The sequence below is a fragment of the Oxyura jamaicensis genome, chromosome 10 (assembly GCF_011077185.1).
Source record: "Oxyura jamaicensis isolate SHBP4307 breed ruddy duck chromosome 10, BPBGC_Ojam_1.0, whole genome shotgun sequence".
NCBI lineage: Eukaryota > Metazoa > Chordata > Aves > Anseriformes > Anatidae > Oxyura > Oxyura jamaicensis.
Genome location: NC_048902.1, coordinates 7,899,399 through 7,915,056, shown reverse-complemented (window position 1 = coordinate 7,915,056; position 15,658 = coordinate 7,899,399). Strand labels below are relative to the sequence as shown.

Here is a 15,658-nt window from a genome sequence, read left to right as displayed (position 1 = left end):
CGATGATCTTGAGGTCTCTTCCAACCTAGAAATTCTGTGTGTAATCTGTGTGTAAATTACTATTCACATCCTACACTTTCATCTTTTTTCATCTACTGGGTACACATTCCTTGTAGAGGGACTTGTACACGCCTAAGTCATACTTAGCCCCATGGGCCCATGGTCTCCATGTGAATAAACGCTAAACGTACACATTTAATTAAGAAACATCTAATCATTGTAGTGTCCAGAATAAAACGACCCTAAAATCAATATGACAGCACTTGTTTTGACTTTGGTCCTCAGAATTTCAATTTCATCAAAAACCTAATGTAGACTCACTTCTTCCATAATTAGATTTGGAATGATTACAAGCTTCGGTGGAATCCAGCGGACTATGGAGGTGCTGAATTCATCCGAGTACCATCTGGCCAGATCTGGAAGCCAGATATTGTTTTATATAACAAGTAAGACTCTTGCATGTTTATCTTCTTAATTCAAGCTTAATTCAGGGGTAATGGTTTTAAACTAAAAGAGGGGAGATTTAGACATGAGGAAGAAATTATTAACGATGAGGGTGGCGAGGGACTGGCACAGGCTGCCCAGGGAAGCTGTGGCTGCCCCACCCCTGGAAGTGTTCAAGGCCAGGCTGGATGGGGTTTGGATAGCCTGGGCTGGTGGGAGGTGTCCCTGTCCATGGCAGGGGGGTTGGAACTGGGTGATCTTTAAGGATCATCGAACCCAAACCATTCTATGACTGTATTCTTTAGGAAGAAGGGAGAATATTTATTATTAAAACAAACAAACAAACAAAAACAGCAAGTTCACTGAACTTGCTGAAAAAGACTGCTTTTCAACATCCCACACTTCCCTTCTGCTGTTCTTACCTCTATGCCTTTGTACACTCCTTCTCTAACTGCAGACCTAAAGAATTTTAACTACCTTTTTAGTTTTACTTTTTCATATGAACAAATTAAATTGTCACATGGATCTTATAAGATCAAGATAACAATGTGGGACTTGAAGAAAAAATACACCAATACACTACTCAGGCAAAGATGCACCCCAACCCTAATCACTCTCTCTATAGTTACTACCTCTACGGTCCACAGATGAGGTGGAAATACCAATACTGCACATCCTCATATCCGCCCTTGGGTTCTGACTTTCTTGATCTCACATTTGCTGTTTTGTATATTGACTGCACTGAGTCCTGTTCCTGTAAAAGAGAATATTGCCTTTCAAATTCTGCATGGTAAATTTACAAAGCTGTTTATTTTAATTTTTAACTGTGCAAATTTATGACAGCCACTGACAGTGCAGTTCCTCATCAGCACGTAACTGCTGCCTTTCACAAACCAGATTAAAGATTTAATGCATACAAACTGTTTACATGAAACTACCTGGATCAGTTACATTCTGACTGTCATTTTTGTTTGCTTTACAGTGCAGTTGGGGATTTCCAGGTCGATGACAAGACAAAGGCCCTACTGAAATACACAGGTGATGTGACCTGGATACCCCCAGCTATATTTAAAAGCTCGTGTAAAATAGATGTAACCTACTTCCCATTTGACTACCAGAACTGCACCATGAAGTTTGGTTCCTGGTCTTACGATAAAGCCAAGATTGACTTAGTTTTAATTGGCTCTACAATGAACCTGAAAGATTACTGGGAGAGTGGAGAATGGGCTATTATTAAAGCTCCTGGGTATAAACATGACATCAAATATAACTGCTGTGAAGAGATATATACAGACATCACATACTCTCTTTATATTAGGCGCTTACCTTTATTTTACACTATCAACATGATTATTCCATGTCTACTGATTTCTTTTCTGACTGTATTAGTTTTCTATTTGCCTTCAGACTGTGGTGAGAAAGTGACACTCTGTATATCAGTCCTTCTATCGTTAACAGTGTTTCTTCTTGTTATCACTGAGACTATACCTTCTACGTCCCTGGTAATTCCACTGATCGGGGAATACCTCCTTTTCACCATGATATTTGTAACTCTGTCTATTGTCATTACGGTATTTGTACTTAATGTACACTACAGAACACCCAAGACACACACAATGCCTGTGTGGGTGAGAACCATCTTCTTGAACTTACTTCCCAGGATCATGTTTATGACAAGGCCTGCCAGTGATGAAGAGACTAATCAGAAGTCAAAACCATTTTACACTTCCGAGTTTTCAAACTTAAATTGCTTCAACAGTTCTGAAACCAAATGCTGCAAAGATGGCTTTGTATGTCAAGATACAGCATGCAGCTGTTGCCAGTATCAGAGAATGAAGTTCTCAGATTTCAGTGGCAATCTCACAAGAAGTTCAAGCTCTGAATCTCTAGATCCTCTGTTTTCATTTTCAGTTCTGTCACCAGAAATGAGAGATGCTATTGAAAGTGTTAAATACATTGCAGAAAATATGAAAATGCAGAACGAGGCGAAAGAGGTAAGAATGTATTTTACTATTACTCAAACTGCAGACAGCATTTGCAATTAATATATTTTGTGAGAAAAAAGATATCTTAAAAAAAATAGACCAACCATTATTTTATACAATTACACAAGCCATATTACAAATACATGCAACTTTGAATGTAGGTAAGTTTGGTGAGCAGCTCTGTTGTATTATTTTCATTGACAACACATATACAGGGTGAAGCATGTTAGGGTAACTAGACAGCCAGCTCAGTATCAACTCCTACAAGACGTATAGTGTAGATTTTCCAAATTATAATCTTAATAGTGGAATTTGCTGTTTCTGTGGCCTTAGAAAACATTCTCCCTACACCTGACCATCAATAGAGAGAATAAGACTTCCTTCACAGTGAAGATCTTTCCTATTTTGCTGCTGTGGAATAAAGTGACAAAGTGAAATGAGACAACTGCTGTAAGACAAGGACCATCATCTTTCATAAATCTGCATCTTGATGCACTAAAAAACAAAACAAAAACTGTTTATCAGCATTCCTCAAACATTCTAAGAACAGCAACCACATCACCACAATCACCACTGAATCTAAATCCTATGCAGTAAGGCACTTAAAGTTAGGATGAAGTTAGTTTGTTTATGCTGAAATTAGAATTTGATTTAGAATTAGTTGATACAGAAAATGCTTTTTTGTTTTAAGAAGTCTGCCTTCAAGAACAGCTTCAAAAGACTTCAAAAACAAATCCAAAAAAAAAAATCCATTTCATATTACCCTTCCTGAAGAAAAAATAAGTCTAAATTTAAATTATGATCTGAAGAGTACCTAAAATGATCACCTACTGTAGTTACTATTAATATGTAACATACATAGATACATATACATTCAATGTCACTCTTGTTGTAATGTCCACTGGAAAAAAAATTGGAAACTTCATTCCCTCTTAAATGTGAGGTAAGGAGATTAGTTTTACATCTTGCAAGAGAACATGGTAAAATTTCAGTATTACATAGGAAACGTATCAAGTAACTATATACCAATTAACCTTTGTCTGCTACATGCTGCTTAAAGAGCAATAGGAACAGTCTACTTCAGTAAGCTTTTTCTGGGAAAACCTGATCACTTAAGAATGTAAGGCTTTTCACTTTCAGTATTAGCACACAGAGGAGAAATTGTACTTCCTGATGTTTAGTGTCTTGGTGAACAACTCCTTGTATTTGAAGAAACAGCTTTTCGCAGCACAAAAATTGCATATTCAAACAAAGCTTCTTCAAGATGAATTAATTTATCAATGAAAACAGCAACATGAAAGTTGTACATACATGAAAAAAAAAACTACATATGGAAAAAAATCTATGCTTGCTATATGAAATGCTCCTAATGGCTAATGCAAATTATTTATCTAATAAACTTGCTTACTTGCTATTTGGTCTATTTTTCAGATTCAGGATGACTGGAAATATGTTGCCATGGTAATTGATCGTATTTTTCTATGGGTTTTCATCCTGGTATGTATTCTAGGAACAGCGGGATTGTTTTTACAACCTTTGATGGCTGGAGATGAAATGTAAAAAATCAAAATGTTATATTGTGAAGTTAAATTAAACTTTTGCCAACCAAACTCTGCACTCCTACCCCAGCACCTGATCTCTCTTTTATGTGTTTCAGTAGTAGAATAGTAATCTTTCTTGGCCTCAACTTTGCTTGACCAAGAAGGCTTTATTAAAAAATGTGAAAAGATGAAAAAAATAATTTGAACCATTATGACACTAATTCCAAAGTAATGTGCACTATACTTGCCGGCTATTTTTTAAAATAACTGGAAAAGATGCAGATCGTCCATTAAACTTTCTATGAATGTTTTAAGATGCTAGTAAAGAAACTGAAAATTGCATGAATATTCTGAGAGTCAAGCCAGGTAGAATACTTTGGGCAACTTTGTCTGGTGTTAAGTACCTTTAAATCCTGACAGGATTTTCTGGGAATAAATTCATATTTGGTTTAAGGAATGCCCTCGTGAGGATGAAATGATTTAGAAAGCATACATACCAAATTAGTTTGAATGCAGAACATTGCCACCTAGTGTATAAACTGATGCAAACTGTGGGAAGAAAGGACTATGGGCACATCTATTACAGAAGAAAAAGGAATAGGTGAGTAATAGATGATGATAATTAAAGCATTGTCATGTAGTGTCTGTGTATTCCCGTATTGTCACAGCATGAAGAGTCTGTCAAAGTTATCTAAACCTAATAACGTTTTAAGCTGTATGCAAATCAAACACAGTAAGATGCAGTCAGTGGGTTACGCAAAGTATCAAAATGTGGTATGGTATTTTGGACACAGAAACATCCTGCACGGTGTTTTATTGTAACAGGAACCATGTAGATATTCAATATTCCTGTAAAGTATGCTAAAATTATCTCTTGGGTATATGACTTATCTTTTTTTTTTTAAATTAATATCTTCAAATCATTTAATAATAATAAATAATGAATAAGCCATGCAACAAAATACTGTAATGAGAAAATGTTTTGTAAAGATATGAACCATTCTTGCTGTACCAAACTGGAAACTTTTTAGAATGTAGTGGTATCAAATGATGTAACTGTTATGAAAATAAAGAGAATGAAGCTGTTGAAAATAGTGATTTCTTTTTTCCCATTTATTTTGACTGAGTGACAAAAGCCATATAAAGCAGCATTAGGTACAATTCAGCACATTCAGAAACGAGTTACATAACTAAAGGTGCATGCTTCTGGGTCTATTATTATTATTTTTTTTTTAATTTCAAACACACCTAAGAATGGCCTGGATATCCCAAGGATTTGAGCATCATCTTTCTAATCCTAACATATCATATGATTATAGAAATACCTTTAAGAATTTCAAGGATTTGCAAAAATTGTTAGTTACTAGTATAAAGATAGGGACTCCATTGGCAATATGCTGCCAAACATCTCATGATATAATTGGGCACTCTCCGGCCATCATTTAACAAAAAGATACAGTAAGGGAATTTATATATATTATATATATATAGTCTATACCTTTCCTTACTTTGTTTTCTGTTCAGATAAATTTCAATAAGCAATTCAAAAACAAGGAGGACTATAAAAAGAAATTTTGATTTTGAAGAGAAAATAAGATAGCTAAAGTACTTCTGCATTTTCACACAAAGTTACTGATGCATTAGTCTTAGTAATACTGAGAAAGTTAAAAATTACATTAATGGATTCAATAAGATAATCATGATAAATTCAACTTTAAAATAAGTTATTGTGGGAATACAGAATATGCTGATATATAATGACAGATATAATTGTATATCTGAAGAAGAAGAGATTCCTTTTTCAATCATAATTATTTGAAATTACATTTTTAAAATTATATAAAAAAAAATAGAATATTGGTTGGCATCATTTCCCTGCCCATGAGACTGAAGAAGCTATACAAAACCAAGAACATCCTGCAGGTGAAAGAATTTGAAATAAACTTCTGGTTATATATAAGTTATGACATAAGCAATAGGTATTATAATCAGCACAATGTCAAATAGAGCTATTCTAAAGGTGACAGAGAGGAAAAATGTATCTTTTCCCCAAATCCATAACTACTATTACTTACATTATTAACAATATAAAAATTTACATTAAAGTTTTCACCTAAACATGTTATTATTGGTCTGAGAATTTAACCAAACAAAAAACTTACCAAGATTTGTTCTTCCTTAACATTACTCCATTAGTTTTGCAGGACACAAACGTGTTTTAAAATAACATAGTAAGTAACTATCAAAACTTAGGTGTAGGAAAACACCATCTCATCTCTTTCAGAAATAAAACTTTTAAGAAAAGTGGCACTGAAATGAATTTGAATTTAAATTCATTATTAAAATATATTTTAATGATATAATTAAAAAGTTGTAATATATATATATACACGTTATTTAGTTTTCAACACTCAGGAAAAAAAAAAAAAAGTATGGAAAGCTTTAAGTCCTTGCTGTTCAGTTATATGTGGTTCTGCAAGTGAGAGAACATATAAAGGTAATTTTCTAAATTCAATTTAACAAAGGTTAAAATTTTATCGTCTGTACTTTGTTATATGGCATAAGAATTTTCAGCCTATTTCCTTCAGAAATGCATTCTCCAAATTCCTGCTACTTGTGCTTAAAAACTTAATTCTGCAAAACAAACAAGGTCGGAAAAAGCAACATGGTTGCAGCTAAGATTAGTATCACAATCTTCATCAAGAATAAAGAAATCTGAATGTTCTGACCTATTAGAACAGTTGTGCAACTTGGACATCTCATTGAATTGCCTTTGCCTCTCTTTCCATAGCTGATACAGAGATCTCAATATCCATGTATCCTGTAAGCGTTTTAAGGCCTACTATGTTATATGTTCACGTTAATATGATAGAGTTAAAAAGGTTTTAAGTTCAGCAGCAAATTCCACTGAAAATTTATAGATACAACACAGCCAAATCACTATTTGTATGCTGAATATGCATAAAGTTCAGATGATATTTTTATCATTTTTAATTCACGCTGTAGAAACTCTGTACAATACACTGAAGACAGCTGATGCCAATACAAATTCACCTTTGCATAATATAATAAATTGAAATAAGCATCTCTACTGTGTAAGCATCTGCAAACATTTAATATGCCATAGAATAATTTGCATAGTAATTTAATAATGAGACTACAGCAATCATCATTAAAAAATGTTAAATCCTACTTCTCAGTAGGTGTCAGTATATACTGTTTCTGACATACACATGCAAGTGCTTGAAAAGGTTCTTTTGAGCCTGACCTGATTTAGAAGTACATTAGTATACTGGCACTAAGCAAATTGACTTCTGGGTGTCCTATATGCCATGCTTTAACATCAAAATAATTTTATGGCTTGGGGTTTTTCCTTTTTTTTTCTTACCAGAAACATGCCTATAAAGAACATGCATGAAAACAGAGTAACTGCAAACCTTTTTAGAGATGAATGTCAGCAGGAGACAGATCCAAAAATATTTTATGCATTTGTACTGCCTATGTGCATAGGTACTATTATACTTGCCCATTTATGAATAACAGGAATAAATAACACCAGTGATCCAATTATTGAAACCAGAAGAAAAGTCCATAAGAACATTCGATCAAGCACCTGAGCAATAAATTTCCAGTCTTCAACAACCTAAAAACCAAAGAACATGTAAGAGCTGTTCAGTACGTGCAAGAACAGGTAAAAATACAGCATCAAACTCTGCAACAGTTAACCACTTCACATTTGCTTCCCCCTCCCAGTCAGGTCAATTTGATAACCCCTCTTTTATATGTACACACACACTATATATAAGAATCACACTATGACCTAGAGCAGGAACAAACTTGTCTTTAAGACTGGTAAACCATACAGCACAAATATTAGATTTTAATGGAGCAAGTGACCCTGACAAGCATTGAACATCCTCAGCTATATAGAGAGAAAAAGTTTATAATTTTATAACAATTTTATAACATACAAGGATTTAGGATTCATGCCACAGCCTCATCATAAAGTAGAATTCCCAGGCAGGAGCTAGATGCAAAAGTTGTATAAGATTAACAGTAGAGAGCAGCTGTTGTATTATACATAAAACTTGAAAACTGAAGTTATCACTGCAGGGAATTACATACCAGGGAGAATACTCACTGTACTTTCAAAACTCTTTTCCTTTTTGATAGGATTACTCCTATCTACACAGTTTTGCAAGTACGTGTGATATAGTTAGGCAAGCAAGTTAAAACCCTGCCAAACAAGTATCTTTCATTTGAAATAGAGCTGTGTGCATTTCCCAGGCCTACTACTTCCTAAGAGGCACAGCTACAACACTAGTTGTGTACATTTTATTTTCAACAATCAGGGCTAACAACTTTCTGCAGGTAAAGCTTGCATTCTCTGGGTGCCAAATAACAAAACACAGGTGAGTCCCCCTGTCATCTATGTATTCAGTTCTGAGGTTTAGAGTAGCAGCAACATTTCACAAAAAAAAAAAAAAAAAAAAAAAAAAAAAAAAAAAAAAAAAAAAAAAACCTGTCATCTTTCTTGCCACTCACAGTCAAACAGAGTAGGCTCAGTAAGAGAAAGAAAACTAACCATCATTTTACTGGAAATTACATATTTAATAGCAAACTACTCTATTTGCCTTGTATAAACAAGGCATGGGTATACTGTGCATTGCATATACGCTGATCCTGTTTTAACAGTACAGTGGATATACCAGAACAGTAGATAGTACAGTTACTCAAAATCCAGGCTGTAACTCTTGCAATAATATTAGTCTGGAGAAGCTGCATCAGAGGAGTTAGCTTACTCCTAGGCTAGCATAGGAGCACATACCTCTCAACAACCAGCAACTTCTGAAGACAATCATTTCTGTGTAAATTGAAAGAATCTCAGACTTCACTGTCAGAAACACGTAGCAACATCATGAGACCAGATAGCAAACTTCTGTATTTCTATACTGGCCTGAAAATAGCGTGTCGATCTCTCATGCTCCAGCGGTGCCAGTTTCAAAGCAAGGAAAGAAAATAAATTCATAAAGCTCTTACCTGCATGGTGTAAATATCCACTAAGGATAGCTCAGAGTGCAAATGTACAGACTGAAAAAACAACCCTCAGACATCTTTCGATATAATTTAAAAACCAATAATGATAGGGCTACAAGAAATCTCTTGAGATTGTTGAGTCCATGTGTAATCTCAGTACAAAATGGCTAATATACAGTAATAGCCTGTATTTGAAGTAATACAAATCATTAAATTAAAAAAATGCTTTTATTTGGAATCAAAAGCTCCAAAATAAGGCTTAGCAGTATTTATTGTGAAGATGTAAACCAAATGTACGTTTCAGGTAGCCTTCAAGTACAAAATTAAAATGAGAAATACCTATTTCATTCATCATGAAAATACCTGCAGTGCTGCTGGATGTTAACAGCTATAGTACATGCTCTTGTAACAGAAAATGTATAATTAACATGTTTACTTCTAGAAAAAAAAAAAAGTACATAAAGAACTAAAGAAAACAGCCTAATATCTCTGTACTGTAGCACATTTCTTTCCCATGAAGTACAAAAATTGGAAATCCAAGGGCATAATTAATATGCAACCACTTAGCAAACCACTACTTGTTTAATTTCTACTTCTAACAAAATTAGAGTAATATGACTAATACACCCACCTCACGAACTTCATTTTCCTTCATAACATGCCTCGTAATATACCGGATAGAATCTAGAGCTGCTTCCAAGGTGTTCCTAGATGATTCTGATCCGTTCATATTTCCTGTTTCCTCCTTCTGCGCAAAGTATCTATCTACGTGACTTCTCATGCAAAGCAGCTTGGGAAGCTTGTGAAGAAATATCTTGCGAACCCAAGGTGCCATAGCATTGTGTGTAGATGAAGAGCGATGATGAATATTGATAGCAAAGACAGTTATCACAATGGACAATGTCACAAATATCATAGTGAACACCAAGTACTCTCCTATAAGTGGGATAACTTTAGAAGATGATGGAATAATCTCTTCAATGACAAGAAGAAAAACAGTCAAAGATACTAGGACTGAAGTGCAAAGGGAAATTTTTTCACCTTCATTTGAAGGAAGATAGAAGACAAGGACAGTTAGAAATGAAAGTCCAATACAAGGAATAATGAGAAACAATGTGTAAAAGAGTGGCAGACGTCTAATTATAAACGAATATGTAACAAAGGGATACCAGCAGCATCCGTCAGTTCTATTTCCTTTGCTCCCTGTTGCAGTCACTATTTCCCATTCTCCATTATCAAAAAAGTCTCTTTTGTCAACATCATAATCTTCTAGAATTATATCAACTTGTGAGCCATCGTAAGTCCAGGAACCAAATTTCATAGAACAGTTTTGGAGGTCAAAAGGAAAGAAGGTTACATCAATAGTACAAGAACTTTTATAGTTTGCTGGTGGAGTCCAAGCAATGGTGCCATCATATTTTACCACAGTTTTTGTAGATGTTCCCTCAAAACGTCCATCTGCACTGAAAAAGAGATATATGTATGCATTTATGATGGAGTGTGTGTGTTTTAAACATGAAAATATGTTTCACTAATGTCATTTCAGCTGTTTGCTCCTTCAAAATTTTGTATTGCAGTGTCCACTTCTCAAGTTTTTTTGGTTGGTTGGTGTTTTTTTTTTTTTTTAAAAAAAAAAAAAAAAAAAAAAAGAATCTCATACAGGTAAACAGCTTTTCAATAGTGAAGAACATTTTCAAGTCATGAAGAGATCTGTACAATTTTTGATGGTTCTGATGATTAAAGCAAGGGATTGTAAAAATCCTGACTTTTAGCCCCATGACCAAACTCCAATGTTTCTATTGCTAATACAGCAGAAATATATTTAAATTTCATGAAATTATCATCATTCAAGAAAAAAAAAAAAAAACTCTAAACAGATAATACTTGGGTGCCACCTCCAAACTTGAAGTTATAATCAGTGTAACAGCTTTCTCATCTCAGCAAGTCATAAAAAGTAAAAGTGCTGTGCACGCACCTGAACTAAGCAGAAAGGTTCATTCAAAATTTATTTCTTCTGGGATCCATTACTTTACAGAAAACAAACTTACAGTTGAGGGTCCTTCATTTTAAATCCATGCTGAATAGGACTTAAAACAGCATGAGTTAGTTAATCCTCTCCCATCACACACTCCCTCTATACTATTAGTTTGTAACCAACACTGTGCGAGACGTTGTCTTCTAATTAACAAAGAGCTAATATGAATAAGTGGAAATAAACTTTTCAAAGACTGGAAATGCCATACAGAAGCAAACCAAAATTGCATTTTACATAGCAACAAAATCAATATGCATTTGGAGGCAAATTGTAATGTCTTCCACACATTCTTAGCTCTACTAAATGTACATGCAGGGTCCATTCAGCGAGCCCTGTACAAGCAGCTTAGATGGTAAAGTGAGAAAGACTAAATGTATTTTATATGAAAAGATTAAAATCTTACTTGTCATACAACACAATGTCTGGAATCCAAATAGAATCTGATGGGACACGAATAGATGTTATTCCAGCATAGTCTTCAGGATTCCATCTTAATTTTACATCTATCCATTCCTGTAGATGCATGAAATGAAAAAATCATAATTGTGAAGTTTATTTAGGCAGGACAAGATCTGTTGAAAACAGATAATTTAAATTTTAAAACAGGCAATTTAAAATAAATAAATGCATCAAACTTCTAAAAGTCTTCTAAAACATACAACACTGAATGTGCTAAACAGACAACTGATATCACGTTTGTTTTCTGTTATAAGAGCCAATTCACGGTATTTCTGCAGAGATCTTAAAATGTTAAATTCCTTTCCAGAGCATGTTTACACAAATAAAAAGTATTATAAGCTGAAACAAATTTGGAGGAAAAAATAGGTTCTGAATCAACATAGAGAAGTTTGGAAACCTATCAGAAGCAATATATTTTTTTTTCATCAAAACAAACAAAAAAACTGACTGCAACTTGCCATCCTATTTCCACCAGCAATGCTAAAAATAATGCCATTAAAAACATAGTAGTATTTTGGTATTTTTATATTTGAACTAAAAGCTCAAGAAGAAAAAAAAAAAAAAAAAAAAAAAAAAGCAGGTCTCTAAGAGTTAAATGTAAGACAATTTTAAACACATTCAGGTCAGTTCTTATTTCATTTTAACTGATTTAACTGTAACAAGTTTTGCAAAAATTACTAAGAGGGAACAAAGTTTTCTCATCAACATATTCCTATCTATCTCATATTTGCTAAGTAGCAACAAAGTTCTCTGGAAAATAAATGCCTGAACTTAGTTACTGGAGAAGAAGAGAATGGGAAGAACCAAACCAAAACAAGAGGAAGTTGCCCAAATAAAAGTAATTTAGTTAATGTGTAAGTGGAATTACAGTCTGCAACAATTCCTCAAACTTAAGTTGAGAATTATTTGTGAGAAGCATTTCCCAAGCTAATAGTGGTTACTCAGCGTACCATTGGACTTTGATTATTATCAAGCCTGAGGCTCTCTCCTAATGAGAAACAAATATTCTTAAGAGGAAAAAGTAGCTTTCTGTAGCAAGCATATACAACTCTGAAATCCTTCAGTGGCAGTTATCCAACTTCTGACAACAGAAATACATTAAAACAATAATACAAAGATTACACAAATCCATCATACTTTTCTTAGTACAGTTTTTAAAAGAAAGCTTATATACCAAAGCATTAACTTCTATGGCTATACGCATGCCTTGGTCTGTTAAATAGCCATGCAGTGCAGCGTCAGATTTATTTTATCAAGTACTTTTTCTTCCTTCCAATTTACTTTTTTTTTTTTTAATTGACTTTTATAGCAATTAATACTTTAAAGCATTTCTAGGCACATTTTGTAAAGATAACACATAAAACGAGAATTTATGTACTTAAGTTCTCAATACATAAATATTTAACAGTGTTAATTCCAACTTTTGATTTGCAGTTATGAAACTCCAGATTTTTTTTACTCATATTTTACACATACCTGTTTCAACCAGACATTTGTTGTCATCAATTGATTTTTCTCATCCTATAAAAATGAAGTGCATTTATGAAAAAGATTGCACAGCACATTCATAGTAACTAACCTCTATAGTTCATACAGGTTTGTAATTTAAAATACAAAAAGCACTTCTAAAAACATTCCAGTCTTTGGTAAGTACATTTATATGAGAGCCTTTTAAACTTTACTTTTTTAAAAGCTGCATTTTCCCTCTTCTGTGTTTCTTTTCTCCCTTTATTTTATTATGACTGTATTTCACGCAGTCTTACTGATTTTCTACGAGGAAAAGAGCTATAAGATGAAAAACTCCTCTTGCAGCCATAATCAATATATTCAACATGAAAAGGATATTCTGAAGTGAGAAGTTTCAGAAAAAAAAAAATCTGGTTCATCTTTTTTATATGACAAGTAATGCCAAGAGATAATCTTTCTTACTATGGAAGCAATGTATTTGAAGACTTTCCAGGTATTTGCTTATTTTTTCCTGGTTAGGAAGGGGAAAAAAGGAGTAGTATTTTCAAGTCTTACTGAATTTTAAAAGAAGAGACTGATAAGGCTTAAAAATTTGGCTTTTTTTTTTTTTTTTTTTTAAATAAGTATATTAAAAAACAAATCCCTTGGCTTATTAATCAATTCAATTTTTTTTTTTTTTTTTTTTTTTGGCTGAAAACTGCTAAATGTGAAAGCCCCTTGTTTTCTCAATCACTTTGTCATCACTTCTTCATGCTCCCTTCTACAATGTATTTCTCATTACGCTTATAATAATTTTAAACGTTTAATTTACCATGTTTAAGCTAAAATATGCACACTTATTTCACCTCATACTACATTCAAAATTTGTAAGAAGTAGGGAAAAAAGTAAATACATACCACATCTACTAGCTGAGAGATTGCAAGACCAAACTTGATTTTTATTGTATCATTCAGGCGTTCCACTGGACGAACCCATCTTTGATAGTCTTCAAATAAGTGTTTAAACAATCGATCTTCGCTTTTAGCAATAAAAGACGGTTCAGATACGCCTATACAACAAAAGTAACTTATTAACATTGATTTAAATGAACAGAGTACATCTGCCTTCCTGTGTCCAAACAGCTGCAATTATGTTGATGCAGTATTAAATTTCTCATCTTATCCCCTTTCATCTGGAAGCGTGGCCAACATTGTGCACGAATGTTATAGCTTACCTGCTTTTATTAGCATCTCCATGCCACTATCACAATCTTTAAATCTACGACTCATGAACACAAAGATAACATCAGCAATAACAAAGGCAAAATACACTTATGTCATTGACCTGATGCCATGTAATCACAGAAAGCCTCTAGAACTGAAAACGTATTTGTAAGGGACTGAAGTTCTGTCATTCTAAACCAAGGTGGCACTTCTTGAAACCTGCACCCACCCCATACAGGTCTTCAGCATGTCGCGTAACTTGTGCTCCTGTTTGGAATACAAATATCTTCATGTTCCACACCTTCCTTTTTCTCGTGGTTATGCATCTATGATGCATAAGATGTATAAGAGCACTCCCCCCACACCCCATTTTGTACTTCAAACACGTGCTAATCTATTTACCAGCGATCCCTCTATTTATTCTAATGTTTTATAGACTGGAAGGTGCCTTTCTCTTTACATAATAGCATGCAGTTAGTTCATTTTCAGAGCACTCAGGGATCCATCTCAAGGCCTGGAGACCAACTGATGGCCCAAAACGGCCAAAAATCTTTGTGTGCAGCTTACAAAGAGCAGCATACAGACTACCTGGATGAGCTTTGGATAAAAGCACTGTAAATGTAGGAACTGCAGGCAGAGAGCAGCCCACATTTGAAAGCAGATACCTAAGTCACCCTAGGTAACCCATCAAGCAACTGCTGTCCTTTATCTTAAAGGATCCACGAGAGATGAGCCCTTTACCCCTGTTGTCTCACTGAAGTACGATCAGTAGAAACACTGCCACCCAAACTAAGGTAAAGCTTCACGTTTCTCTGTTATGAGACACCATGTAAGAAATTATATACCCTAAATAACACGACAAGGGTGAACGTGGGGAAGATCTGGGGAGAGAGGAGGACAAGAGGAAAGATCCGTACCCAGTAAATAACCTGAGTAAGAAGAGCTTTCAGGTGAAGGCAGCACGGAACAAGAGCACTGCCTCCAGAAGCAGCGCAAGCTGCAGGCATCACCCTGCCGGGAACGGCTTCGGGAGGGCCTCCATCGCCCAGGCCGAGGTCAGAGCTGCTAGCAGGAGACAGCAGCACCTGCTTTGGGAAAGGTGTTTTGCTGCTCACTGATGGGATTTAACCTGACTGACAAGACTGCACAAGAAAGACCTCACAATTATTACATTCGGTCCAAGGGGGAGAGTAAACCAAAGAAAGACGTTCACAATCATCTCTTTTTAGGGCAGATTTAAAACGCCCCATTACATAAACGCATGGCACGACCTTTCTAGAAGTGATGTGCTCGCTACCAGTCTAAAAAAAGATGCATCAAGAATAGAAAAGCACCAGAGATTGGCATAACTGGATTAAAAGCAGAGGCAGACATCCACACGAGTAGAGATTTAAAAGATTAACATTATTTTGTTTGGCAAGGAGGTGAAATTGGTGCACATAGCAGACACAGACAAAGTAGTGAATGACACGTGCAGACAAATCAGT

General features: G+C 34.6%; 2 protein-coding genes across 3 annotated transcripts in view; one reads left to right on the top strand and one right to left on the bottom strand.

Annotated features, from left to right (window-relative positions):
* Nucleotides 1–5,064, top strand: part of CHRNA3 (cholinergic receptor nicotinic alpha 3 subunit) — an 8,742-nt gene extending 3,678 nt beyond the window's left edge. For both annotated transcript variants that reach the window (XM_035335606.1, XM_035335604.1), the window contains 3 exons: nucleotides 337–446; nucleotides 1,427–2,438; nucleotides 3,861–5,064. In XM_035335606.1, coding sequence (XP_035191497.1) covers nucleotides 337–446; nucleotides 1,427–2,438; nucleotides 3,861–3,989 — 1,251 coding nt within the window. In that variant the 3' untranslated portion in view covers nucleotides 3,990–5,064. The remainder of the gene's footprint in view (nucleotides 1–336; nucleotides 447–1,426; nucleotides 2,439–3,860) is intronic.
* The window catches only part of CHRNA5 (cholinergic receptor nicotinic alpha 5 subunit), an 18,000-nt gene continuing 7,404 nt past the window's right edge, over nucleotides 5,063–15,658 (bottom strand). Inside the window, exons 2-6 of the mRNA XM_035335608.1 lie at nucleotides 13,866–14,017; nucleotides 12,978–13,022; nucleotides 11,446–11,555; nucleotides 9,639–10,470; nucleotides 5,063–7,613 (exon numbers count right to left, since the gene is read on the bottom strand). Of these exons, the coding sequence (XP_035191499.1) occupies nucleotides 7,452–7,613; nucleotides 9,639–10,470; nucleotides 11,446–11,555; nucleotides 12,978–13,022; nucleotides 13,866–14,017 (1,301 nt within the window). The 3' untranslated portion in view covers nucleotides 5,063–7,451. The remainder of the gene's footprint in view (nucleotides 7,614–9,638; nucleotides 10,471–11,445; nucleotides 11,556–12,977; nucleotides 13,023–13,865; nucleotides 14,018–15,658) is intronic.